General features: G+C 43.3%; 1 protein-coding gene across 3 annotated transcripts; it reads left to right on the forward strand.

Moving 5' to 3' along the window:
* The first annotated feature begins 1,854 nt into the window (after positions 1-1,854).
* Positions 1,855-27,619, forward strand: Adnp (activity dependent neuroprotector homeobox). Of its 3 annotated transcripts, XM_087910964.1 has the most exons (6): positions 4,216-4,390; positions 5,497-5,521; positions 6,311-6,328; positions 19,109-19,221; positions 20,780-20,872; positions 23,465-27,619. In XM_087910964.1, exons 1-6 carry the CDS (start codon positions 4,223-4,225, stop codon positions 26,573-26,575), a joined length of 3,528 nt encoding a protein of 1,175 aa, XP_087767090.1. In that variant the 5' UTR covers positions 4,216-4,222; the 3' UTR covers positions 26,576-27,619. The 3 variants fall into 3 exon arrangements, with proteins under 3 accessions (XP_087767089.1, XP_087767090.1, XP_087767087.1); XM_087910963.1 differs by lacking the exons at positions 4,216-4,390; positions 5,497-5,521; positions 6,311-6,328 and adding an exon at positions 1,855-2,394; XM_087910961.1 differs by lacking the exons at positions 5,497-5,521; positions 6,311-6,328 and having other exon boundaries at positions 4,251-4,390.
* The last annotated feature ends 24 nt before the right edge of the window (positions 27,620-27,643 follow it).

The raw sequence follows: 27,643 nt of genomic DNA on the forward strand, positions 1-27,643 counted from the left end.
GTGAATATCTATCTGTAGCATAGTTTTCTGGTCATGCAACATGATTTAGGTTTTGAATAAGTACATGGGATAGATTGCCTGTTCCTTTTAAGAAAACTGTCTCTAGGTTACTTGATAATCACATTTAGTGAACAGAGTCCGGGTACCATAGACCCCAAGCTAACTTCCAACTTCCTCTGTAGTTGACTGGTTTTGAATTACTGGTTCTCTTGCCCTCACCTCTTGAGTGGTAGGAATCTATCTGTTCTCCTGAACCTAGCATTAAATTTTCAATGTCAAGTACATGGAGCAGAACTTAAGTAGCCACATCAGAAGTCACTGTGGACACAGCACTGCTACCTCACACCTCATTGCAGCAAGGAACTTTGGTCTTCTTAGGTGTCTCAGTTCTTAGCTTCATAGTCACTCTGTCACTGCTGGAGTTTGACTGGGCATGTTTGAGCAGTGAACACCACCATTCAGAAGTCATTTACAGCAGGATGATACCTAATTTTTAGCTGCATTTTTGTACTAATTCTGGTGACGTCTTTTTTTTTTAACCCCTCCATCTGAATCCAGTACCTTTTGTGCTTCAAAGGCACCATAGGAAATCTGAGGATCTAAGGAAAGCTAGAGCACAGTGTACTTTGCCTATTTCATATTCCCTTTGCCTGTCTTCTACGTTGTGTAGGTTCCAGAACTCTAGGCCTTTGATGAAAGGCCTTACCCCACCTCTTTCAAACAACTTCTATCCCTTGTTTTCCTTTGAGCCATTGATTATGCTTTTAAATATACATTGTAATACCTGCAGAAAATAATAGTTTCGGATGAAGGCTTGTTCTACTTCCTGACAAAACTCTTAGACACTGAGCTGTATCTAGTTTGTCAGGCTCTTCCAAATTTGTAACTTAAAGAAGTATGGAGCCCACCTATAGGGGAAAAAGTGGGTGTGGCCAGTCCTTCACAACTTCACTTGCTACTTTTCAGAGCGTTTAGCCATCCATATACACTAGGGTAATTACTGTTCATTTAAAGTGGACTCAAGGATGTTGATGATAGCATGGTGTGTTGGTTGGGGCAGATCCAAAGAGACAAAGTCAACAATCCATGTATGCCCAAATTGTAGGAGAACTATGACTACAGAGGGTGAGCGCCAGAACTTTTCATCCTTTAGGCATTGCCAATCCAATGGCCTCAACTCTTTTAAGTTGGCCATCTGATGACTCGCAAGAATATCTTGAGCCGTTGTCATTATCCCACACCAGTCCACTGGAAGAGCTGCTGGCCCCAGAGCTATGTCATCTCAAGAGAAATGTGTGAAGCTCGAGGGCATCACACCTCGTTTAAGGCTGGAGGCATCAGGCTCAACCCATCGCCTTGCCTCTCAGCCTGTGAGAGCACGCTCTGTGAGCACGTGGAGCTTCGGGGCTGCCCGTGCACCCTCCCTCCAGATGTAGTCCAGGCCCAGATGGGCCCGCGCAGGGATCCCCAGCACAGCCACCTGACTGATTGTGCTGCGGCCCACTGCTTCTGCCTCCGCCGGCGGCGCTGCGGCCAGAGGAAGGCACCCAAGAGCGCACTGCGGCCATTATCCACGGCGCCTCCTAGTGGGTCAATGGCAAATCCTCCAAGTTCTCGCGAGAGCTCCCCCTCAGTGGGGATTATATAATCTCCCCAGGCGAGGCTGGGGTGCTGAAGGCACCCGCCCACAAGAGAAGTAAGGGTCCGCACAGCAGAGGGCCGGACTGCAGTCCCTGGGGGGGTCCCCGTACAGGGGGCGCTGGCTCCCGGCCCCCCCCCCCCTCTTAGCTGGACAATGAGTCCTCTTATGCTAATGAGGATCTTACGTCACTTCCGCTCTTTCTCGGCCGCCATTTTGGCTAGGGCAGGTTCGGGGACTCGCACCGAAGCGCTTGTATTGTCTGCTGAGGGGAGACGCGGGACCAGCCCCCTCCCCCGCCCGCCGCAGCCGCCACCACCACCGACCCGGTCTACCCGCCGCCGCCGCCGGGACCCATGAGCTGAGCGCCCGCCCCCCGGCCGCCGCCATCTTGGCCCCCTCCCCCTTCCCGCCGCGCTCGGGGGGATTTGGCGTCTCCTCAGACACAGCTCCCTCTCTCGGTCCCCGCCGCCGAAGAGCCGCGCGGCTGTCGCCGCCCGCCCGCGACGGTGAAGCCGCGGCCCCACGCCCTCCGCCGCCCTCCGCCCCTCCTTTGTCTGCACTGCCCGCGCCGCCGCCCGCCGCTCTGCTGCGCCCGCCGCGCCCCCCGGCAGCAGCCGCGGCCGCGGCTCGAGCCGGAGCCCGCGCGCGACGAGGCCCCGGGCGCGTCCTCGCCGCCATCGCCGTGCCGCCGCCCGCCCGCCGCCGGGCCCCGGAGCACGCCGGCCCCGCGCACGCCTCGAGGCCGAGCCAAGGTAAGCCCGCGGCCCTGCCCTGTCAGCCTCCGGCCCCGGGCGCGGTCATTGTACTCCGCGCGCACACACCGCTCTGGACCGGCCTCTGCCCTCCTGCAGCCCGACCCCCTTCTCCGCCCCGCGAGGCCGCCGGCCGCCCAAGGCTTTTGCGGCTAGTGGCATCTTCCCGCACCCCGCCCCCAGCAGTACCCCGCTCTCTCGTCCCCCCCAGAACTAATCCCCTCCCGTCCCTTCTCCCCCCACGCACGCCCCCAGTCCCCGGAACCTGCCTTCTGCCAGGTCTGCCCACCCTAGGCTTGGGGGGGAGGGGAAAGGCCCGGGGGGCGGGGAGTGCATGGCACGGAGTGAAAGTCTTTGCCACCCCAACAACATGCCAGCTTCCCTCCCATCCTACCAACCACAGTCCTTCACCAGCCCTGCTCTCAATCTCGGCCTCCTGGTCAGCACTGCCTTTTTAGAGCTTTTTTGAGCCTCAACTTTGCAGTCAGAAAATGGAAATCCAGAAAGCCGCGAAAAGATGTTTGTCGAATGCAATGAATGGGGAGTAGTTCTTTGAGCACCCTCTTATTCGCCTCCTCTTTCCTCTGGGCTGCCTACCCTTCTCTCCCCCCACCCCCCAACCTGGATGCCTGTCTCGTAGAAAAGGCGCGATTGCTTCTCTTCCTCTTCTGTCGAAGCTCGGGCTCTGGAGTCTAATACCCATTTTAGCCTCGCTCCCTGCCACACACCCCAAGTATCTTCTCAGTGCTCTTCAGCCACTAGTTCCTCTGGACAGTTCTTGTCATAACCCCATTTCACAGACAAAGGCTTAGGAGGGAAAAAGAACCAGACTGTTTCCTGTGTTAGCCATTTTAATGCTGTCCAGCCCCAGACGCCCAGTTCCCATCCCTGATGTTTCTTGTGCCTGTGTCTTGAACCTTCAAAATGGTGTGTGTGGGGGGGGGTGTCTCTTGGATAGCTTTGTGCAGTTTCTTTATAAATCTGCATTGTTGCTTCTGGTTTATGGCCATGAAGAAAATATCAGCCCCCACCCAAAATGCACCGCAGCCAAGTCGGTTAAAGGCAGTGAGTGTTGGAGTCAGTAGGGGGCGCATTCTCTGCATTGGGTAAGGCTGCAGAGGGGGGGGAAGGGCCCCAGAACTAGAACAGGATGTGCTTAACAGCGCCTTCTACAGACCACGCGAAAATGGGCCCAGCAAGACTTGCACTTAGTTGAGCTGACAGCAACATGGCGAAGGATTAAGTGAGTCTAAAGAGAGATTTTCATTAAGAAAGTCACTTCAACGTTTGGAAAGTTCCTTTTTACTCTTTCCAAACTATTCACCCTCAAACTTTGGTTGCTGATCAGTCATCTTGGTGCACATCCTTAGGTCATAGGTTCCCTTTCTCAAGAATCCTTTCACCTTAAGGTTGAAATGTGTCGACTTCTCTTTCCTAGGCCAGGTGGTAAAGGGAGTTGTTTAAAACCTGCAAGTAATGGGCTTGAAGTAACACTGGTCAGTCCAAATCTCTCCAACTCTTTTGAGAGTGAAAAGTCATTCTTGAAAGGTTTTGGGGGGGGTGATTTTCATAGCCTTTAGAGATGGGTGTCATGATTTGCAAGGCTTTGTTGGTAAACATCAGGTCCCTATTGAGTTCTTCATTGTCTAACTTAGTAGAGTTGATTGCAAATTTTTGTTGCCTTCCAACTTCAGCCTTCCAGCAGTACATTATCTCAGAAGCCAACTGCCTTTGCAAGTGTTGACACCAGTCTTAGTGCACACCCACTTTCTTAGGGTGTGTGGATTTCTGTAGATTTTACTCCTGTTGTTATTTCCATAGGTGTGAGATGCACAGTATGAAACCTAGGCCCCAACTTTTATGCCGTGATGCACAGGGTTGCACTTTTTGTACTGAACTGATAGGTGGCCTAGTGGTTATTCCCTGTACTGCCATTTTTGAGGATCTGGACTCCGTTCCCGCTTTGCTCTTTGGACTACATTGTCAATTCACACCGGTGGGTATATCATTTTGGAGGGTGGGGACTGCGGCATCTGGGAAGCTGGAGACTTCCTCCTTGGTCACCACCAAACCTACACTTCCAAAATTCTAGCTTAGCCACGTTCCTTAAGGAACCATTTAGAGCTGGTTGCAGTAGTAGGTTCTGAACATTTAAGAAATATGGCTCTTTTAAGAGAAAATTTTAACTTGATGATGTCATTATAATCATTTGCATTCTACACTATTGGACATGGAGTTTTAAATAGCTAAACTCAAGGCTTGTTAAGCTTCTGAAAGCCTTAATTACTTGATTCAAAGGGACTGGGAAGAATGGATCATGGGTAGAAATGGAGACAGTCTGGTAGGAGCCCTGGACTTGATCTGATTTCCATGCAACTTGTTTTTGCTTGGGACTTTTGACAGTGAGTGTTGATACACCTGTGGCTACTTTATTCTACTAGTACAAACCTCCTACATAGACATGCCAAGATAAATTTACAGCATTCCAAATGGATATATATGATATATAGTTAGCCATTTAGTTCCTGAAGATGATTTTTTTCTCCTTGTTAGTTACCAGCAAGCAACATTTTACTGAGTGAAAAGGAGGTGCCTTGCTGCCAGTATTGCTCTAAGAGACTGCATCGGATTCACACTATATTCATTCACTCATTTTTCATATTTACGGGATCCAACATTAAATACAAATAGGCTTGTTAGGGATCTTGACATACTATATTAGTATTTGTTAGACATGTCATTTTGACCTGTAAGCTACTATTTGATAGCTTTGTTTGTTTGTTTTTTTAACGAATTATTTTTTATGTACATTGAGTTTGTGCCTATGTGAAAATGCCAGATCCCCCTGGATCTGGAGTTACAGACAATTGTAAACTGCCATTGTGGGTGCTGCTGGGAATGGGACCTGGGTTCTTTAGAAGAACAACCAATACTCTTAACCTTGCTGAGCCATCTCTCCAGCCCTAGTTACCTAATTCTTAAAATGAATAATAATAAAGTTTGAATATATGTTTGAAGACATGTTTGCGGGTGTGATTTTGTTCTAATAAGTGAAATATAGTGCTAGCCCATATCTTTGTGGTGGTCATTTTTCCTTCAGAGAACCTTGTGAGCTGTGAGAATGTGAGTACTCCTCAGTTTGAGCAGTTAACTGGGTTTGACATGAAAAGGGGGGAGGGCTAACACTGTTTGAGTTTGAAAGTGGAAATTTGTTTTTAGATGTGTGTGTTTGTCTATATGTACTTATGTGCATTGTGTGCGTGCACTGCCTGTGGAGACCAGAAGAGAGCAGTGGATTCCCCTGGAACTAAGAGTTACTGCCGCGTAGGTGCTGGGAATCGAGCTTGGTCCTCTGCAACAGCTGCGGTGTGCTTAAGAGCTGAGCCATCTCTAGCCCAGTAAAAGCTGAGGTTTATAGTCTATGAACTAAGGATGTTCTGAACAGCTTCAGTTGACTAGAGTGGGAAAGTGAGTATTCTGTTTAACTTTCTTATCTTGATTTGTTCTGCTGGGTGTTGAAAATAACCAGTTCTTAAATCTTGGTTCTCAAGACCTTGCATAGGAAATGCTGTCAATAGGGTTTTTGAAGTCATCGGTTGGTTTTATAAAACACCCACATGGACTAATTTTGCTTAGATTTCTTTTTCTCCTTAAACAAAAGTCAGAAAAAAAATTTTTGAGAATGTTGAATAGATTTTGTTTCCACAAAAGCTTAAAAGTAATTGACCAATAAGTTTAATTACTGAAAGTGTAGATGTATACAGTATACCACAGATGAAACTGTTAACTTCCTTGTAGCAAATCTCTTAAATATCTGTTAAAAAGTATTCAGTCTTTAAAGCACAAAAATAGTCAGAATTATGGTGGCTGTTTATCTAAATGTTGGCATCTGCAATACAAATTCAGTTGTGAGAAGTTATAGCAGAAATAGCTGGTTTATTATAAATGAAAAAGTAGTGGCTAATATTTGGTAGTTAAAAGAATGAAAAACTTGACAAATTTAAGTGATGTCTTTTTTGCATTACTGTAGCTGAAGCCCTAGCATTTTGAGTTCATTAATTGGGTGTATATGAATGTGTTCTTACCCAGCTAAAAAAACGGGATTTTTTTTAAGAGTTGAGAATGATTGTCACTCTCAATACAAATAAAATATTTAAGTATTAGAAATGTGGTTTCTGGTAATTCTTAACATGACATAAAGAAAAATTGAAACTTTAATTTTTTAATACTAGAAGCTCATTTGTTGTTTTCCCCATAGTGTCCTTGACTGTTTTACAGTAAGCTACTTGTTCAAGTCAAAACATGCATGTCATAAAGCCTCTTGTACTTTTTGGAAGCTAAAATACTTTTCAGTAAGAGTTTAATTTTCATTGGCTTGCCCAGAAGACATGTAGGGGGAAAGTTGCTCCCTAATGTGGATAGTTTTAGTGAGACTGAAAGAATTTGACATTTTGTTGCTATTACATAAACTTGGAAGACTTTTCCCTGGGTTTTGTAAAGACTTGTGCTGTTGCCCCTGCAGCTAATGTCACATCCCTTGCTGAAGTTTGTATTGTTTATCATGTTGTCAGTATGGAAATGTGGTTTATGAAGTTAGTATATGCTAATGCTAGCTAACCAAATGGATACTTCAGCAGGGTTATTGACTTGTTTGCAAATTGGCGTTTCCTATCTTTTTGTGGAAACTCCCACTTAAGTAAGCCATCCAAGTCTTGCTCAGGCTTTGTGGCCATGGGCTTTTGTGTACTTACCTTGTTCAGGTAGAGGGTTGGCGTTTGTTCCTTGTTTTTGAGTGTCTTAGTGCTCCTCCCACCTGCCCTTTTTACCACTGACCTGCCTTTCTATCTTCCAATTTAGTGAGATATTCTGTCCCATTGTAAGGAAAGATTCTAACGGATTAGCCTGCTTCCTAAAATTAGTGGTGGTTACATCAACTTGATTGTGCAGAGGATGTGTGGGGCGGGAAGGGTGGTCTCAGACAGAATGTGAGCCACAGTCGTCTTGTCAGTGAAAAGTATAAGATGAGTACTTTACTATTCAGGTTCCTCCATCTCCACGTGTGATCATAGTCCTTTGCCGTTTGAGAGGCAGTCCCATGTTTCCCTAGTGTTGCTTATCTTTCCCTTCCTTATTTGGTAGAACAGTCCTGGAACTTGGGAAGGAAATCACAATGACCCAGAACTGTGTTTGGGAAATAAGAAGAGTGCATAAGACTTTGGGATATAACTGTTGAAGGAAGGCTGAATCTCTATACATCATGATACTTTCTCCTTAGGTTAGGGTATAGATTTGTCATTGACTCCTGGTGGGAGTTAGGTATCAATTCTCATGTGACATGCCTGGTAGCCTTTGGTAGGGATAGGGAACCATTACTCAATTTTAGAGTATAAGTAAGATTAGGGCTGCAGAGATGGTTCAGTGGTTAAGGATATGTCCTCCTATAGAGAACCAGAGTTCTCAGTACCCTTGTCATGGGCCTCAAAATCACCTGTAACTCTAGCTCCGGAGTATCCAACACCACCTTCTGGTCTCCATAGGTATATGCCCTCACCCCCACACAGACACACATGAATACACAATTAAAAATAAGTAAAAAGAAGAGTAAAATGTAAATGTTTTTTATCAGTTTGGATTTTTAGTGTTTAAAAAACCATTATTTGAACACTACCTTTGTTTTTTAAGTAGAGAATCAAAGTTCTACTATGTACATCAATGTAGTGAGCCACAGGCTCTTGTCAGATGTCCAGGCCTGTGCTTGGAACACTTTAAGGCTATTTATTTATTGGATTTTTTATTTTATTTTATGTGTCTGGGTGTTTTGTCTGTACATGTCTGAACCGTGTGTATGCCTGATACGTGTGGAAGTTGGAAGGAGGATGTTGGATCCCCTGAAGCTAGAGTTACAGATAGTTATGAACTGTGGGTGGTGGGGATTCAACTTGGGTCCTAGAGAAGCCATAACTGCTGAGCCATCTTTCCAGCAGTGCTTGGGACACTAGACGCTTCTGTAAGCTCTTGACTTGTTGTCTGCTGTCTACTTACACTCATGGACCTACATGAGTTCTGATTAACCAGGTCACACCTCAGCGAGAGTCTGGGTGTGAGATGTGTGGTTTGCAGTAGTGCTTCTGGAGTTAACCTGGCCAAGGTCTGAAAGGGAAGCTTGCTTAGGTCCTGCTGCTTCCCCCAACGCTTTGGGTTGTCTGGTTCCTACTTTCACTCTGCTGAGGGTGACTTTGCTTAGAATCGCAGCTTTTGTCCTCTCCTTCTGAACTCTACTGAGCCTGTGCTTCCTGTGGGAGTCTGTAATGTTCTCTCTGGTAGGAGCTGCTGACTGGAGAGCTTTGTGATTGGTCTCTTGAAACAATATACCAGGAAAGCCTTACATGTGGTGCTGTGCAGCTTCTATTTAAATTTTAAATTGCAGTTGTGAATTCTGAGTAGATAGAGTTCTTACTCCTGTGAAAGGTGAGCTATGCTCTGGTGCAAAAAGTGTCCCAAATCATTAAAAACAGCAGGCACAAAAGGCAAATGAAAAGCCTCTGGTTGTGCCAGCAAGTGGTGAAAACCGCTACATTCCAATAGGTTGGGGGGGGGGCTGCCTTGAATTGCTAGCACTGCAGAATCCCTGTGTGTATACATGACTTTCCTGTACTCTCAATACCCAAGAAGTAGGGACAGGAAGATGGGAAGTTACTGGTCTTCCTCAGCTACATGAGAAGTTAAAGGCCAGCCTGAGAAGTGCAAAACCCTGACTCAAAAACATGCCTTAACTCTGAGGGGTGGTTTAGAAAAACAACTTGATAGCACAGCAGAAAATAATTTCTCATTGCTGTGAAAAGTTATTCCTTGAGTGGTTTTGATAGATAAATTAAGAGTATTAAAATAACTTAGTCACACAACTTTGAGATACAAGGATGCTTTGCTCTCGTGAGCGCTTGCTGTGCATAGATGAACTGAGTTTTCAGATTGCTTTATTTCAGATTCCTCTTAAAGCAGGTTGTCACTGTACTATACTGACAAGGAAGTGTCTCCAAGCATCTGACTACTCTTGATGTGTCCCTGCCTTGTACAGTCATGTTTACAATGAGATGGGTTTTGGTGCCTTCCCTATCATGCACTAAGTCTAGGTACATCTATCTCTTAATGTGCGTCCTCATCCAGATTTTCTTTTTAAAGATGGTTTCACTGAGATGTCATCTTTTCAAATAAAATAATAGTTCTTAAATTGATGAGGGGCTAAGGGAAGACCTTGTTTCTCACCTTTCACATTGTCTCTGTTTCACTTTGTTCCTTGGTGGGAATATGAATCTTAAAAGTTACTTATTTAGGTGTGAGGTGTGTGCAAAAGTTCCGTTAGATAAGCATTTGAGGTACCACTGGATGTTAAGACAAGAATGTGCTAACATGAATGATTCAGATAAGTCTGCCTAAATTATTGCCAAAAAATACTGAAGTGTGTCTTTGAGTACAGGTGCATATTATACTGTCTACAGAGAGATGTTACTGTGGCAACTACAGCTGGTTCTCAGGAATAAGATAGGCTAGGCTTTCTACAAGGTTATTAGAATTTTCAAAGTATCTGATCTGGCTTCAGGAAATAATGAGAACTGTTTTGGCCTGGCTTAATCCTGACATTTGAACAGTGGGATTGTGTGTGGTTTTTCTTTTGATGCAGGGCCTCAAATGTATAGTCTTGGCTAGCTTCAAACTCAGAGATCCACTTGCCTCTTTCTCCTAACTGCTGGAATGAAGCTATATACCACCACACTGGACAAAGATTTAGATTTATTTTTAATGTGCTTGTCTGTATGTCTGTGAGCATGTGCTATATTTCTGTGGGTGCCTGTAGAGTCTAGAAAAACATATCTGGTTCCATAAGTGCTGGAAACCAAGCTTGAGTCCTGCAAGAGCTTAGATCACTCTATCCAGCCCTGTCATATATCACTTTAGGAAATAGACTTCTAAAGACTAAGTGACATTTTTAGGGTCACAGAGCTAGAATGTGACAGAGCAAGGAACTCAACACAGATCTATTTGGCTCCTGAGTAGATTTTCAGTCGCTTACTGCATTTTACCATCTTTTCTAGCAATTTTCTAGCAAATAGCAGCTTTGTTAACAACCCTCTCTCTCAAGAAGTTTGACATTGAAGTCTATATATCAAACCAGATATGTATTGGTCTGTAAACACAACTGTCCTACCGAAAGAGACAAAAATTTTGATTCAAGACAAGTGTACCTTTAATGTCAGCAGAGTTGAAAGCCAGTCTGTTCTATAAAGCAAGTTCCAGACCAGCTATGTATACATAGAGACTGTCTCAAAAAAAAATTTTTATTTTTAAATTTTTGCTATAAGTTGCACAACTGAAATAGTTCTGTGCCCTTCTTTTGCTGCGCTCTCACTCTCTTACCTCACACTTAATGCACTGGTAGCTTCGCAGACCTTTGAAAGAGAGTGAGGGAGTTGAATGGTCTTAACAATGCCTTGAGTGGTTTTCACATCATCTAATTCTGGTATCACAGACAACCAGAAACTATTAAAGTGCCTTTAAAATGTCACTTCTTGAGTATCGGGAATATAACTTTGTCCTTGCCTGACTTGTCTGGGTTTAATCACACAAAAACCCATGTTAGTGTGTTGGTGTGTGTGGCTTTCTTTTTCCTGTAAGTAGACCTGGCACCAGACTGTAACCTCACATTCAGGGCCCCTATCTAATCATCAACCCACTTTTCCAACTTTGCCTTTGCAGGGTGGCCATTCAAACTCAGTGCAGGACTTGCTAGGACTTGACTTCCCTGCCTGTGGCACCACGACCATGCTCACTAGCTTGGAGGCAGGCCCCATCAGCGGCTACTACTTCTGAAGATGTTTCTGACTTGTACTCCTTTTACTGTTGGTGTTTGTGGGTGTCCTTTCTGTGAGCCTTGAGCGGGCAAAGCCTTGTTCATTTGGTCTGTTTCTTGAGCTCCTGCTTTGTAGCAGCCACTAATAATAGGTGGCGGGGATGTCAAGAATGTCTTTTTTAATGGGTGGTATTTGTCTTGAATAAGGAAATATGTCTTATATCTTAGGGTAGCTGTTCTCAACCTGTGGGTCTCAACCCCAAAAGGGTTCACATACCAGATATTTATATTACAGTTCTTAACAGTAGCAAAATTACAATTATGAAGTAACAACAAAAAATTTGAATGTTTAAAATCACCCATGGTGATCATTTAAAATGAAAACTGCTAAAACATTGTCATTGTAATTTTGATAACTGCTGATGGTTAATGTAAGGAGCAGGTTATCGCTAAGTAGTTTATCATTGGGTAGTTTCTTGGTATGCAGAAGTTGTGAGGGTCTGTGCACTTGAGAATGCTCCCGTTTCACTTTTCCCTTCTATTGAAGTTAAACTGAAACAACTACAAAGAAATGAAGAGTGAAATTTAAATTCAACACATGGGATTTTTCTGCGGGTTGTCTGTGCGAATTCACATGCTCAATTTTGCCAAAAGCATGATCAAACTTGTAATCTCTCTTCTGAGGCAGAGGGCATTAAGGCCTTCATTGTTAATGATACACAATGCATTGCTCTTGGTGTCTAAAAGTGGAGCCAATTTGCCAAGAAAGCAGGCTAGAATTATTTTGTTTTTGTTTGTTTGTTTAGTACTTAAAGGTTTTGGGGCCACCCAGACAGATGATTCCATTTGCTTTATTTCCACAAAGTAACTCACTAACAGTGTCTAGAGTGTTCTGTATATGTGCCAAGATCTTCCTTCTAGATTGTATCCAGGATATTACTCTAGAGACTCATCCTATTCCAGAAAATCCTAACAGGTGTATAGTAATCACCTTTTTGACTAAGAGCCGTCAGTGATTCCCCAGATTTTTGAGCACCAACCGACTACTGTTTAAAATTATCTCCCTGGTCTACAGGGTGAATTCCAGGACAACATGAGCTACACAGAGAAAGAAACCCTATCTTCAAAAAAAAAACACAAATATCTCCTTCAGGCTTCGAGTGTGTTGGCACAAGTTTCTAATCCCAGCACTCAGGAGACAAAAGAAGGTAGATCTCTGAGCATAGGAAGGCAGCCAGGGCTATGCGTACATATGTTGTTGATGTTGGCCTTGAATTGTTTTGCTTTTAAATGTTTATGTATTTTAAGTATATGAGTGCTCTATTTGCATGTCATGCGTGACAGAAGAGGGTATCAGATCACATTATAGATGCTTGTGAGCCACCTTGTAGTTGCTGGGAATTGAACTTGGGAACCTCTGGAAAAACAGCCGTTAGCTCTTAACCACTGACCATCTCAATGCCAGCCTTTTTTTTTTTTTTGTAATATGTGTTTGTCTGTATGTGTACCACATGCGTGAAGTAATGTCCAGGGAGGCCACTAGAGGTTGTCCAGTTGCCTGTGGAAGTGGAGTTACAGGTGATTGTGAGCCACTCTGTGGGTGCTAGAAAGTGAAGCCTTGTCTTCTGCGAGAGCAGCAAGTATAGTTAACTGCTGACCCATCTCTGGTAGTAGATTATTTGTCTTTTGAGATCAGGTCGTATGTAGTCCAGGCTAGACTTAAACTCCTGGTGTTCTTTCCTTCACTTTCCAAATGCTGGGATTACAGGCATGCTCTCCCAAATAGCTTATAAAAAGGAAAACATTATTGGGGTATAACACTTAGCCTATGCAATAATATGGGTCTAGTCTCTTAACACAAAAGAAAATTTAATTAATGTGCATAAAAATCTAAAAGATTCTATATTGTGTTGTCAGATGTAAGAATTTTACTTTATATTTTGGGGTTTTGTTGCTTTGGTAACAGCTTTCTCAGTTATAGCATACAGTTCAGTAGTTTAGAGTGATAGAAGACATTTGGTTTTTGAAAAGTTGTCACGTGCTTGGGGGAGAGGGTGTAATGCTCAGTGGTAGAGTATAAGACACTGGATTTCAGCTAGCACTGAAGAAAAGAAAAACTGTCAGGGATACCATTTTCTGTTTCTGAAACAATAACATTATGAATTGAATAGAAAGATTTCTTCAAGATGGCTCATTCCTGAGACCCACTCTTAAAAGCCGTTCTCTGATCTGCCCGTGTGTGCCCTACATTCACAAATTTAACTTTTTTTTTTTAAAGAAAAAGGAAAAGAACCTTCAGTGTCATTACTTAGTGGCCATTAGCATCCTAGCTGATGTGAGAGCACGCCTTGTCCTTGGCTGTACCCTTGTTCTCTTTTGGATGTTATGGGATCAACTAGCTGACCTTAGATGTGTGCAGATTCTTGATTGAACTACTGGGTTTAGGACTGGTGCAGCTGTGGCAGTGGTGTTTCTGGCACAGCACCTCAGGTATGGTATTTTCTCTCCTAGTTACTTGTAAATTAAAGTAATGTCTAGAATTAGTGTCGCTCTCTGTCACCTGCATTTGTCACATCCAGAGTAAGCGGTTCACATGGGGCCAACCAGGAAAATTGACAAATCTATTGAGGAATGACTTGAAGATCACTGAGGAGGTGACAAGGGTTGGCAAAAAGAATTGATCAGTTAGGTGGGAGAGCTAAGAAGAGGGAAATGTCTTTTATTTGATGGCTAACAGTTTGATGGCTAACAGTTCTGAAAACAATACATTTGTGTCATCACAGGCTTAATTAAATACATTTGTTTATTGCGGGTGCCATGGCGCGTGTGGAGGTCAGAGAATTGACTACAGGAGTGCGTTCTGTCTTTTTCCATCACGTGGGTCCCAAGGATTGAACTCAAATCGCCATGACAAGTATCTTTTTTTTTTAACTGACCAAACCAACTGGCTAACCCTAGACTTAAATTTTTCTTCACTTTTTAAATTAGTGTTTGTGGACATTTTGCTTGCATGTCTGCACTATATTGTACCTGGTGACCTCAGAAACCCTAAAAGGGCATCAGATCCCCTAGAACTGGGGTTACAGACAGTTGTGAACTGCTGTGTGGGTGTTGGGAATCCCACCTGGGTCCTCTTGGAAAACAACCTTTAAGCCGTCTCTCTAGCTCCTGGACTCTATTTTATCTGTCTTGTTGCAGTTTTATCTAATCAAGGACATTCTGCCCCTGGGTGGCCACAATCAGTCACTGGTGAGTAGAGAAGGGGGATAGAGGGAAAGATGTTAGAGCAGCTTCTGTCAGAGCCGCTGAAGGGCTCTCCCCATGCTGACAGGAAAGGATGAGCTGCTTCCCAGTGGTAGGTGATCGCTTCCAGACTGAAAGGAGCCTTTTGATAGGGTGACTTGCTAGATGTGAAATGTTCTAGCAAGGCTTTGTAGGGTTTATTTACAAAGAAAAAAAAATACAAATACATTGTAATGGCACATGTCTTTTAACCTAGCACTGGGGAGGCAGAGGCAGGTGGGTATCTTGAGTTCAAGGACAGCCAGAGCTATGAAGAAAAACCCTATACAAGGTAAGTGCAAATATATAAGCCTTACTGGTATTTTAATTCAAACATGGGATTAGTAGGAAATAAGGTATGGGGACTGGAGTAATGGCTCAGCAATTATGAGCACTAACCTTCTTCCAGAGGACATGAGTTTCGTTCCCAGAACCCCGGTGGCAGCTTACCTGTAACTACCTCCAGGGAATCCAACATCCTCAAACAGACATGCATACATGCAAAATACCAATGCACATAAAATAAAAATAAATCTTTTTTTTTAAATAGCCTATGTGTTCATTGCTTCAGATGCAGATCCTAGAATAGTTTTAGTATTTTCTTTAGTGTAAGTGTAGTGTATCTGAAAATTAGAGTGCAGATCTCAGGAGTGGGTTCTTTCATGGGTTCTAGAGAGCAAACTCGGGTCTACAGGCTTGCACAGCAAGTGAGCCATCTCACCTATGTGACCATGTTTTTTGTTATTGTTTTTGTTTTGAGATTGCCTCTCTCATAACCTCTAGCTTGATATAGTTAGCTTAAACTAGCCTTGAATGCTTGCTCCACTGTCTCTGCCTCCCAAGTGCTGGGATTATAGATAATGCCTCACCACCAATTGTGGACTAAATTATTATATAGAGAAGTGTTAGATCCCTGTGGCTAAGATAAGAAGGTGAAAGAGAAAGACTATAGTGGGGAATGGTTAATTGACTGACTATTATATTGCGATTGGAGTTTGTTCAATTAGCCTGGATACTCAGAGGTCTAGAAACATCGAGTAAGAGTGCATATTGAGGGGATTGGAGGGATGGCTCAGTGCTTAAAAGCCCTTTTTCCAGAGGTCCTGAGTTCAATTCCCACACCCACATGGTAGTCCCTTGGGATCCAGTTCCCTCTTTTGGTATGCAAATGTACATGCAGACCAAACCACCCATATACAGAAGTACATAATTTTTTTTTTTTTACTGCATATTGAAACAAGATGGCTTTAAGGGCACACTGTTACATCCTCCAGGTAGCTTCAGTGTAACCTGGACTGATTGGTTGAGGATTTTTTCTTGCTGTACTCAGACAAAATGTTTCCACCTAGTTGTAAAGGTTCCTTCCTTTCTGTTTGTTTTACTTGATGGAGTTGTTTGTGGGTTGTTTGTTTGTTTGTGATTCAGGGAATTAAATTCATGGCTTCCTGGACACTGTACAACTGCTTTACTCTAGAGTTGCCAGCCCGTCTGTATTCTGTCATTTTGTTTTTGTTGTTTGATCTTCTGTAGTTCTAAAAATAAGGGTCATTGGTGCCATTCTGACTTGGTGGCTCTGCAGGGACCCTGATTTAGACAATCCCTACTAGTGCTTCTCATTCCTCTCCGGTCTGTAGACCTTTCTTTGAGCTAAACTGTCACTGTTGTTGGATCCTTCTCCAGGTAGAAGCTGTAATTAGTCTCTCAGTTCATAGGTCCTGCTCAGTATTACCCAGTACCAATACTGGATTATGGTCTTTGTCCCTGTACAGGGTTGGTCTACAGCTGGACTGTCTTTTCTTTACCCTCTTGGCGTTTGAAGTAATTGCTTTTGATAATTTGGGGTGCAGAGATCAGGCATACTATATTATTTACATGGTTTTAATTATATATAGCCTTAGGGCCAAGATGAATCTCAGATTTTCATTGCAGCCATTAAACTCTTGCTTTCTAATAAAACAAAAAAGTAGGAATTTGACCTTGGTTAAACTGTGGTGTTCCTGCCCTCCTCTTCAGGTATAGGTGAGATTGAGAATGGAGTGTGACTCATTCATTCAAAATAAATTTAAATCATTCTCAGAAGTTGATGAGAGGTGGCACATGCCTTTAGTCCAGCACCCCAGAGGCAAACAGGGTCTGTGAGCTGGAGGTCAGCCTATATAGTGCATCTCTTCCGGTTAGTACATGGCTGTGACTAAGACACTCGCATTGAGCGTTCCCAAAATTACTTTATTAGCACCATGTTCTTACCAACTGAACTAACTGGTCTGCTCCCAGAATTATTATAGAATTTAGCAATTGAATTTATATAGTATTTTAATTTGGGTTGTCGGGACATTACTGAATGTTTTGACAAACTTCTCCTCAATCCCATTTTTCCTTTGATTAATTTCACTTCTGTGTTCCACTGCCTGTAGATTGTGCAAAGACTTGGGTGGCAACAAAGCTTAAACACATTTACTCATATGTCTAGAAAGAGATGTGGGCACAGTGAGAAGACTGCTGCCTCGGGCGTTTCCCTCTCTGCTTTCCAGCACATTAACAGCTTTGTGTACTGCAGAGATGTTCCTCACCTGAGTCCTGACTGACAAGACATCATTTGTGGCAGTTGTTCCAACTGAGGCTGAACAACAAAGCTGTGTGTAAAACCTGCTGCGTGAGGGCCTACTGTGTGCTCCCAGCAGCATGACCTGCAAAGTTGAGATGTCCTGGAAGTGATAGATGAACAAGAGTGCAGTTCTGTTAGGTTGGACAATTTGCACTTTAAGTACCTTGTGCTGAAAGGACAGTCTCCTTGGTAAGGACCTCTTAGACACTGCCAGCATAACATACCAAAAGGCTGAGCAGGGCTTGGGGGCCATTGATAAAGGGGAGAAAGTATACCACCACTCTGCCACTCTGTATTGCAGGGATTTTGTTTTTTCTCTCTGTTTTTAAAATACAGTCTCCTTGTTGAGGTTTCTAGTTCAAAAAGGTTTTGAGGCTGGGGGAGAGGGGTTCTTCTTACACATTTTTAAACAAAAATTAGATGGGTAGCATGAATAAATTCTGGAACCAACTACTGATTTGAACTTCCTTTTTTATTATTATTTTGTTTTGTTTTATTTTTGGTCAATGTGTCACTATGCCCAACTTGTTTCATTTAGGGTATAGGTGGTTTCTAGTTCATGGTCCTCACGCCTTATCCGTCTGAGTGCTGGGATTGGGGTTGCCAATGTGTTATCACCTAGCCCAGCCTGACCCTTAAGTACTTAAAGATAGTGGCCTGAGGAAAAAAACATAGGGAACCTTTGAGTCCTTTTTCATGTCATATGTAGTAATTCACATGGACTAGTATTTTCATTGAAACGTTGTTCCTTGGATTGGTATAAGGCTCAGGGAGTATGAAGGAGAAATGATAATTTGTTGCCCTTCTGGGGAAGGACTACTCACTCTAGTCCCTGGTCTTCAACTTACAGGAGTTCGTCTGAAGAATGATGAGGCTGGGGATGCTGCTTTTCAGTGACTGTTTTAATGTTGGGAGACCCAGCAAACTTTGGTACCTTATATTAGAGTGTCTGGGACTTGTGTACACGAACATCCCCAGGTTCAGGCTTGCGGCCGGTAAAGGTGATGGTTATAGTTAGAAAACTTGAGATTTGTTAAATCCCAACCGCTGGTGCTTTGGCGTGGTTTTTTTTTTTTTCTGACTTTGGTCTTAAAGCTACTTTATTCTGCAAAATTATGTTGAATTTAGACTATTTAAACAGTTTAGGTCATATTCAGAGACTTAAAAAATCTCACCTCAAATTGTACTAATTCAGTTTTCTAAAACACAAGTACTTTTTGTTTTTAAGAAACTTGGAAAATGGGTCTCCATTTCTTTCTGCTTTTGTGTTTAGGAGAGTCAAACAGCTTTTTGATTTCCTTACATGCTTCACACACACTCACTCAACAAGCATTTTGTTTTTTAAGAGATCCCAGAAAGCCTACAGCAGTCACCATGTGCTCGGAAGCCACAGCATGGCTTTCCCCATCTAATATCTCGGCCATAGCCCCATATGAGTCCTTTGCCCAGGTGTGTTGACACCTAAGGAACAGATCACACCATCCATCATTTGGAACTTCGATTTGAGGAGATAGAAACAGTCATTGAATGTCATGTTGCTTCTGTGAGAGTGTTGTCACCTTGTCGTTTCAGAAAGCAAAGTCTTCCCTTCAGCGCTGTGCGGTACTGTGACGCTGTGGTGTTCTGAGTGGCTTTCTAGTTTTGTAGATCCGACATCACAAGGAGAAACACACTTGATTTGACTTGAGATAGCTAACTGATGCTGTTTCATTCTCCAACTTCAAATTCATCTCTTAAAGGGTTGTTAAAGCCTAATCAGACTTGTGCGTCTAGACTCGTGGTAAAAATGTCCTCTAACAAGATAGGAAAGGCTGACAAGCACTCACTTTTGCCTGTCTGCCTGCTTTAAGTGCTCCATATACTAGATGAGTACATCTTCTCACCTGAAGGAGCCAGGGTTTGGGATCCTGTCATCAGTGGAATTAGTAACTTTGACAAGTTGTTCATGTTTTGACTTTGACTTAAATTTTTTTTTCCAATAGAAACTATGTTCCAACTTCCTGTCAACAATCTTGGCAGTTTAAGAAAAGCCCGGAAAACTGTGAAAAAAATACTTAGTGACATTGGGTTGGAATACTGTAAAGAACATATAGAAGTAAGTAGCATGCCATTTTTAAATTTTAATGTGACTCAGCTTCTGACCGTTACTGTGTCCATGGGCAAGATGTTCACTGTTAGGTGTGAGGGTGAATTTAACTGCACTTTCAGCTTCACGAGACCTTCTTATTTAGTAGAGCTTACTCCCTTTCCTGGAAGTGTGTTCATCTTTGCATCCTGAGGCAAAAACAGTTACAGCATGGAAAATATACACAGACAGTGCAAGAGGTGCTTTAAAACTGTATATGAACTTGGTCCTTGAAATAACTTCAGGGGACTCTAGGAATTCTTATCTCCAGTCTATGAAATGGAAGCAGTGATTTCAGGCTCACAGTTAGGGAAGAGGCATTGGGGACTGCAGAGCCTGTTTTCCTTCTCATAAGCCTGGGTGTTTCCATTGACCTGACTGTTGAGGCATGGTTGTCTAGGTGTTTGTCATCTCTTTCCTTAGGATTTGGCATTTGTCAGCCTTCTGACCCATCAAAGACTTATCTTGCCCTTGTGTAGCAGTTTGGCCTTTCCAGACTGTTCCCTAGCCTTTTTATTCTGAGCTTTTTTCAAGCCCCATGGGATAGACAGAGGCGTCTCCTCCTTGTCCAGATCACCTTGCTACAGATCTTACAGTTAGTTGGACCCAACCTCCAACCGAAGCGTTTAAAGCGATTTCCCCCACAGTTTAGGTTTCTACTGGCCAGACTAAAGTGGCCTTGCTTAGTCATTTATACTACTGCCCAGCACAATGCTTGGCATGGAACAACTGCTAAGGATACGGGTCGGGTAGAATTGATATTTCATTCATGAACAAGGTCTCTTCTCCTGAATCCCACTCAGAGTAGTCAGGGGTGTATCCTGGAAACCAAAGCTTTTCAAAAATGGGCTTCTAGTGATTTGTTCCAGGGTGGAAGTAACTCTTCAGAGACACGTGGATCTGTACTTGGGGGTGGGTGAAACCTTTCCAAATAGATATGCAAATAGTCAAGTATCTTTCCTATCCTGTACTGGGTTTGCTCCTCCCGCTAGAGCTAATAGGTACTCTGAAGTTTACACGTGTTTAACTTTCTACCAACAGCTGTGAACCATTCACGCTGCTTTCTTCTTAGTCATAGGGGGGATCTCACATTAGAGTGTAAATTGAACGGCATGTTGCTTACTTTCTTGGTTTAAAAATCTGAATTTTCTTCTAGATCCACCCTTCCTTCCATTTATTTATTTATTGATTTGTTTGTTTGTTTGTTTGTTTGTGTTGCCAAGCTAGACTCTTGCTCCTCCAGAGCTATTAGCACACACCCCTCCTCCACCCAGTGTTGTGGCTGGTGAGTTACGTGGTTAATAGAGCTGCTATAGGGCTAGAGTCTTCCCATCTGCACTTGGGCAGTTCCTCTGGAATCCTGGCCATGTGCCTTTCACATTTGCTGAGCCTCGGCCCCACTGCATTAGTTCTCAGTGGTTGACCCTCCTGTGTCCTTCACACTGGTTAAAGAGGTAGAATTTAGGTGTCAAGTCAGGTTGGGCTTGATACCATTATGTTTTTTTAATTTCTCTCACTGTTTTTCTAGGATTTTAAACAGTTTGAACCTAATGACTTTTATTTGAAAAACACTACATGGGAGGATGTAGGACTGTGGGACCCTTCACTTACAAAAAATCAGGTAAGTCTCCTAGGAATGTCCATTTCCCACTTGAGCCTTTCATGATGACAGCTCTGACCAGGCAGTGGCCCACCCTGGAAAAAGAATAATAGCGCGGGCATCCCATTTTCCTGAGTATGAGACCCCTGAGGTATCGCTTGTTGCTAGATAGAAACTTCAAGCTAAAAGAAAGAACAGAAATTTTGTTTTTTAAATTTCTAAAGTTGGAACCAAGGCTGGAGCTCAGTAGTTGGAGCATTCCCTGTCCTGTTCAAAACCTTGGTTTTGATCTCCAGCCCCACATAAACCACATTTGGCGGCACATGCCTCTAATTCCGGTGCTTGAGGGTTGATGGCAGGATCAAAAGGTCAGGGGCATTCTGTGTAACAAATTTGAGACCATCCTGGGCAAATGAGATTGTGTCTCAAAAAAACTGAAATAGCAAAGTTGGGGAACCTGTGGTGTATGAGTTTCCCTCCATGGTGCCTTTCTGCTTCTATTTCTAAGGAACACTCTTCAGCATTGTGTGTGCAGCCACCCACGTGCTGTTCTGTCTCTAGTGCTGCCCTTGCTTCCTAGAGAAAAGTCAAGATCAGTGTTTTTGTTTGTTTCATTGTTGTTTGAGACAACTTTTCTTTGTAGCCCTAACTGCCCTGGAACTCACTCTGTAGACTAGGCTGGCCTCCAATTTAGCCGCCTGCCTCTGCCTCCTGAGTACTAGGATTAGAGGCGTTTGGCAGCACCACTGGGTTACACTCAGCCTTCTATTTACACTTCTTTATCCCTCTGATGACACCTAATCTTTATAAGATGCTGTAGTAGGTGATCCCCTAGAATGGCAGTGACAGGACATTTTTTTGTACCTTTGCATTCAGGATAGTTGCTGATGCTGGTGTGTCCATAATTAAGATGTGATAATAGGCCAGGTGGAGATGGCACACAACCTTAATCCCAGCACTCAGGAGGCAGAGGCAGGCAAATCTCTGTTGGCTTGGCTTGATATACAGAGTGAGCTCTAGGACAGACAGAACTGTTATACAGAGAAACTCTGTTTCCAAAAAAGAAAAGAAAAGAAAAAATATGACAATAGTATTGTAAATGGTATTTCTGTCTGTGGGAAAAAGTGGATGTGAATTCCCTTTCTAATTCTGTACTTTGTGCTTTTGAACTCTACTTAATGCCCTACGGAAAGCTGCTGAGCAGCATTCTTAAGAGAAGGCCTTCCTAGATAATGTTTGGTTTTGAGGGCAGGGTCTGTCTAACCTGGGCTATACTGGACTCAGAAATCTACCTGTCTCTGCCTTTAGGACTGGGATTAAAGACATAGACCACTACATCACCTGAGGAGCTTTGAAAGAATGCAGAGAAACTCCTTTTGGTTCAAAACAGTTCATGAAACACACACAAGAAAAGATGACTGCTTCTCATGTATATATTTACCTATTTGACGTCTTAATTCTGAAAACTGATCCCTAATGTCAGTGTGCTCTGTAGTACACCATGGCTTCTGAACACTCTGCCGTCTGTCTATAAGACAGTCTCCAGATAACTTCTTAGCTGAATTAAAGTAGCTGCTAATTAATTCATTGGGCATTTATTTGTTGGTTGGTTGGTGTTTTTTGATAGAAAGTTTTTTCTTTGTATCCCTGGCTGTCCTGAAACTGTCCTGACCAGACTGGCCTCAAACTCAAAGATCCACTTGCCTCTCTGCCTCTCCAGTGCTGGTATGAAAAGCCTACACCACCGTAATCTGATTTTTCATTGGCATTTTTGAAGGGGAAAAAAAAAAGTTTTGATGTGTGTTTGATTTAATGTGTATTTGTGTGCTGTGTACATGCTTGCTGCCCTCAGGGGTCAGAAGAAAATACCATGAAACTGCATGAACTACCTTGTAGTTGCTGGGAATCAAGCCCAGATCCCCTGTGATGAAAGCAACCAGTGCTCTTAACCACTGAACTGTCTCTCCAGTCCTTATTGGCCTTTTTGAAGCTGCTCTGCCAGAGAAGAAGTAGAAAGAGGCCACTGTTTCCAGTCTGGAGCCTTTTGATCCACACCGAAGTCTAAATTCACTGTGCTTTAGATTGGAGAAGAAACTGTAGAATTTTTTTTTTTTAATGAAAATTGTTGGATGGCGGGAAAGAGAAAAGTATACCTGTATTGCTTATAAAGGTATATGGACCTATGAGTTCCCGTGTGTGAAGCCTGAGCAGATTACTGAACCACAGACTGAGGGATTTACATGGTTTTATGCTGGTTGTTTTTAGTGATGAAATATTTTTTCATGAAACCTGTTTTGTTTTGTTTTGTTTTTATTGCTTTTGACATCTCTCTGAAACCAGCCAGCAAATATGACTAGCCATTTTTAGAGGATTGACAAGAACTTAGCACTGAGTTTAATTTACACAGGGACACAAATAAAGGTATTTGGTTCAAAATGCACCTGAGTTCCTTGAGTTTCTCTTTCTAGTTTTCCGGCAGGAGAAACCTAAAAATCATTGCCTTGAAGAATTTCTGGGAATCCCTGGGGGGAGGTGCCTAAAATTTATAACTACCTGCCTCAAGTGGCCTTCTCATTCTGGTTTCTATTTTGTTTTGTTTTGTTTATTTTTTAGGACTATCGGACAAAACCTTTTTGCTGCAGTGCTTGTCCGTTTTCCTCAAAATTCTTCTCTGCCTACAAAAGTCATTTCCGGAATGTTCATAGTGAAGACTTTGAAAATAGGATTCTCCTTAATTGCCCTTACTGTACCTTCAATGCAGATAAAAAGACTTTGGAAACACACATTAAAATATTTCATGCTCCAAACTCCAGCGCACCGAGTAGCAGCCTCAGCACTTTCAAAGATAAAAACAAAAACGATGGCCTTAAACCTAAGCAGGCTGACAGTGTAGAGCAAGCCGTGTATTACTGCAAGAAGTGCACTTACCGAGACCCTCTATATGAGATTGTCAGGAAGCACATCTACAGGGAACATTTTCAGCATGTAGCAGCACCGTACATAGCAAAGGCAGGAGAAAAATCACTCAATGGTGCTGTCCCCCTGGGTGCAAATGCCCGAGAAGAGTGTAACATCCACTGCAAGCGATGCCTTTTCATGCCCAAGTCCTATGAAGCTTTGGTACAGCATGTCATTGAGGACCATGAACGGATAGGCTATCAGGTCACTGCCATGATTGGGCACACAAATGTTGTAGTTCCCCGGGCCAAACCCTTGATGCTAATTGCTCCCAAACCTCAAGAGAAAAAGGGCATGGGACTACCACCAAGAATCAGTTCCCTTGCTTCTGGAAATGTCCGGTCTTTGCCATCACAGCAGATGGTGAATCGATTGTCAATACCAAAGCCTAACTTAAACTCAGCAGGAGTTAATATGATGTCCAATGTTCATCTGCAGCAAAACAACTATGGAGTCAAATCTGTAGGCCAGAGCTATGGTGTTGGCCAGTCAGTTAGACTGGGTCTAGGTGGCAATGCTCCAGTTTCCATCCCTCAGCAGTCTCAGTCTGTGAAACAGTTACTTCCAAGTGGAAATGGGAGGTCGTATGGGCTTGGTGCTGAGCAGAGGCCCCCAGCAGCGGCCAGGTACTCCTTGCAGACTGCCAGTACCACCTCTCTACCCCCGGGCCAGGTGAAGTCTCCCTCTGTGTCTCAGTCACAGGCTTCTAGAGTATTAGGTCAATCCGGTTCTAAACCTCCACCAGCAGCCACAGGCCCTCCTCCAAGCAACCATTGTGCTACTCAGAAGTGGAAAATATGTACAATCTGTAACGAGCTTTTTCCTGAGAATGTCTATAGTGTTCACTTTGAAAAGGAACATAAAGCTGAGAAAGTCCCAGCAGTAGCTAACTACATTATGAAAATACACAATTTTACTAGCAAATGCCTCTATTGTAATCGCTATTTGCCCACAGATACCCTGCTCAACCATATGTTAATTCATGGTCTGTCTTGTCCATATTGCCGCTCAACCTTCAATGATGTGGAAAAGATGGCAGCACACATGCGAATGGTTCACATTGATGAAGAGATGGGACCTAAAACCGATTCTACTTTGAGCTTTGATTTGACATTGCAACAGGGGAGTCACACCAACATCCATCTCCTGGTGACCACATACAACCTGAGGGATGCCCCAGCCGAATCAGTTGCTTACCATGCCCAAAATAATGCCCCGGTTCCTCCAAAGCCACAGCCAAAAGTTCAGGAAAAAGCAGATGTCCCTGTTAAAAGTTCACCTCAAGCTGCAGTGCCCTATAAAAAAGATGTTGGGAAAACCCTTTGCCCTCTTTGCTTTTCAATCCTAAAAGGACCCATATCTGATGCACTTGCACATCATTTACGAGAAAGACACCAAGTTATTCAGACAGTTCATCCAGTTGAGAAAAAGCTAACCTACAAATGTATCCATTGCCTTGGTGTGTATACTAGCAACATGACAGCCTCAACCATCACTCTGCATCTAGTCCACTGCAGGGGTGTTGGAAAAACCCAGAATGGCCAGGACAAAACAAACGCACCTTCTCGGCTCAATCAGTCTCCAGGCCTGGCTCCTGTGAAGCGCACCTATGAACAGGTGGAGTTTCCTCTGCTAAAAAAGCGAAAGCTGGAGGATGACAGTGATTCTCCCAGCTGCTTTGAAGAGAAGCCTGAAGAGCCTGTTGTTTTAGCTTTAGACCCCAAGGGTCATGAAGATGATTCTTACGAAGCTAGGAAAAGCTTCCTCACAAAATACTTCAACAAACAGCCCTATCCCTCCAGGAGAGAAATTGAGAAGTTAGCCGCCAGTCTATGGCTGTGGAAGAGTGACATTGCTTCCCACTTCAGTAACAAGAGAAAGAAGTGTGTTCGTGACTGTGAGAAGTACAAGCCCGGTGTGCTGCTAGGCTTTAACATGAAAGAATTAAATAAAGTCAAACACGAGATGGACTTTGATGCTGAGTGGCTGTTTGAAAATCATGACGAGAAGGACTCAAGAGTCAATGCTAGTAAGACTGCTGACAAAAAGCTTAGCCTTGGGAAGGAAGACGACAGCTTCTCAGATAGTTTTGAGCATTTAGAAGAAGAATCCAATGGAAGCCACAGCCCTTTTGACCCTGTCTTTGAAGTTGAGCCTAAAATTCCTAGTGATAATCCAGAGGAGCATGTACCGAAGGTCATTCCTGAGGATGCTTTGGAATCTGAGAAGCTAGACCAAAAAGAGGAGGAGGATGGTTCAAAATATGAAACTATCCATTTGACTGAGGAGCCAACTAAACTAATGCATGATGCCTCTGACAGTGAGGTAGACCAAGATGATGTAGTTGAGTGGAAAGATGGTGCTTCACCATCTGAGAGTGGACCTGGTTCCCAACAGATCTCTGACTTTGAGGATAACACATGTGAGATGAAACCAGGAACCTGGTCTGATGAGTCTTCCCAGAGTGAAGATGCAAGGAGCAGTAAGCCAGCTGCCAAAAAAAAGGCTACGGTGCAAGATGACACAGAGCAGTTGAAATGGAAGAATAGTTCCTATGGAAAAGTTGAAGGGTTTTGGTCCAAGGACCAGTCACAGTGGGAAAATGCATCTGAGAATGCAGAGCGCTTACCAAACCCACAGATTGAGTGGCAGAATAGCACAATTGACAGTGAGGATGGGGAGCAGTTTGACAGCATGACTGACGGAGTTGCTGATCCCATGCATGGCAGCTTAACTGGAGTAAAACTGAGCAGCCAGCAAGCCTGAGGGGCCTGGCACACCCCAGCACATGGGCCAAGTTGCATCTTGGACCTCTGTTTTGATTGCAGAGCTGTCTTTTAACTGGCACTGCCTTGCAAGGACTGGTCGGTCAGGCTGTTGGGGACATATGACCTCTACAGTCCCAATGGTTATTTCTATGTCTATGACATGTGATTGGTTGATCTTGCTTCAGACCCTTCTCTGGTAGATTCAGTAATGAAGTGTGAAAAACCAATAAGCTGGCGGCTCATGAATGCCACAGGGAAAAGCAGTTCATTGTTTGCTTTTCCAGCATTTCTTTCCCTTGGTAAGATGTTTGGTTGACTGTCCTGGGAAAGCCTTACCCTGATCACATAGTAGTGCAGGGCGGGCATACATGCTACCAGTCCAGTGTGTCTAGTAGACTTGGGAACATGGACCTTTTTTCATGTATTCATTCTGAATAGTTGAAATGTATATTTGTACAGTCTTTTAGACCTCAAGTGATGCTTATGACACTGTTACTGTGTGCCCGTCATAGATTGGTTTTTAGTGTTGCCCTTGCTGTGTGATAAATGCTATATCTAGTTTACCTAGCAGAAGCTTGACCCTGCGATAGTATGGACCTTTGGACAGACTTAGTTTTTGCACATAACCTTGTACAATCTTGCAACAGAGGCCAGCCACATAAGATATATATCTGGACTCTCCTGTATTATAGGATTTTTTTTCTTGTTCTGAGTATCCTTGACATTACAGTTGTCAAAACTGATATTTCAGATCTCTTTCTGAGACCTTTTAAGCTAAAATAACATGCAAGAATTGATTTTACAGCTACTAATTTTGACACCTTTTAGATCTGTAAGAGTGTTGTGTCAGAGCAGCAAGCACGGTTTGAGTGCTACATTTGGGATATTTAGTTTCCTCTTTAGTTGAGCACCGCTGGGTGTATTCATTTATACCATCTAATATATGACACACTGTTGTAGTATGTATGATTTTGTGGTCTTTATTTCCCTTTGTATTCATTTTAAGCATCTAAATAAATTGCTGTATTGTGCTTAATGTAAATATTTGCTTTTATTACACAAGACA

Source organism: Myodes glareolus, chromosome 10, assembly GCF_982192425.1.
Source record: "Myodes glareolus chromosome 10, mMyoGla1.1, whole genome shotgun sequence".
NCBI lineage: Eukaryota > Metazoa > Chordata > Mammalia > Rodentia > Cricetidae > Myodes > Myodes glareolus.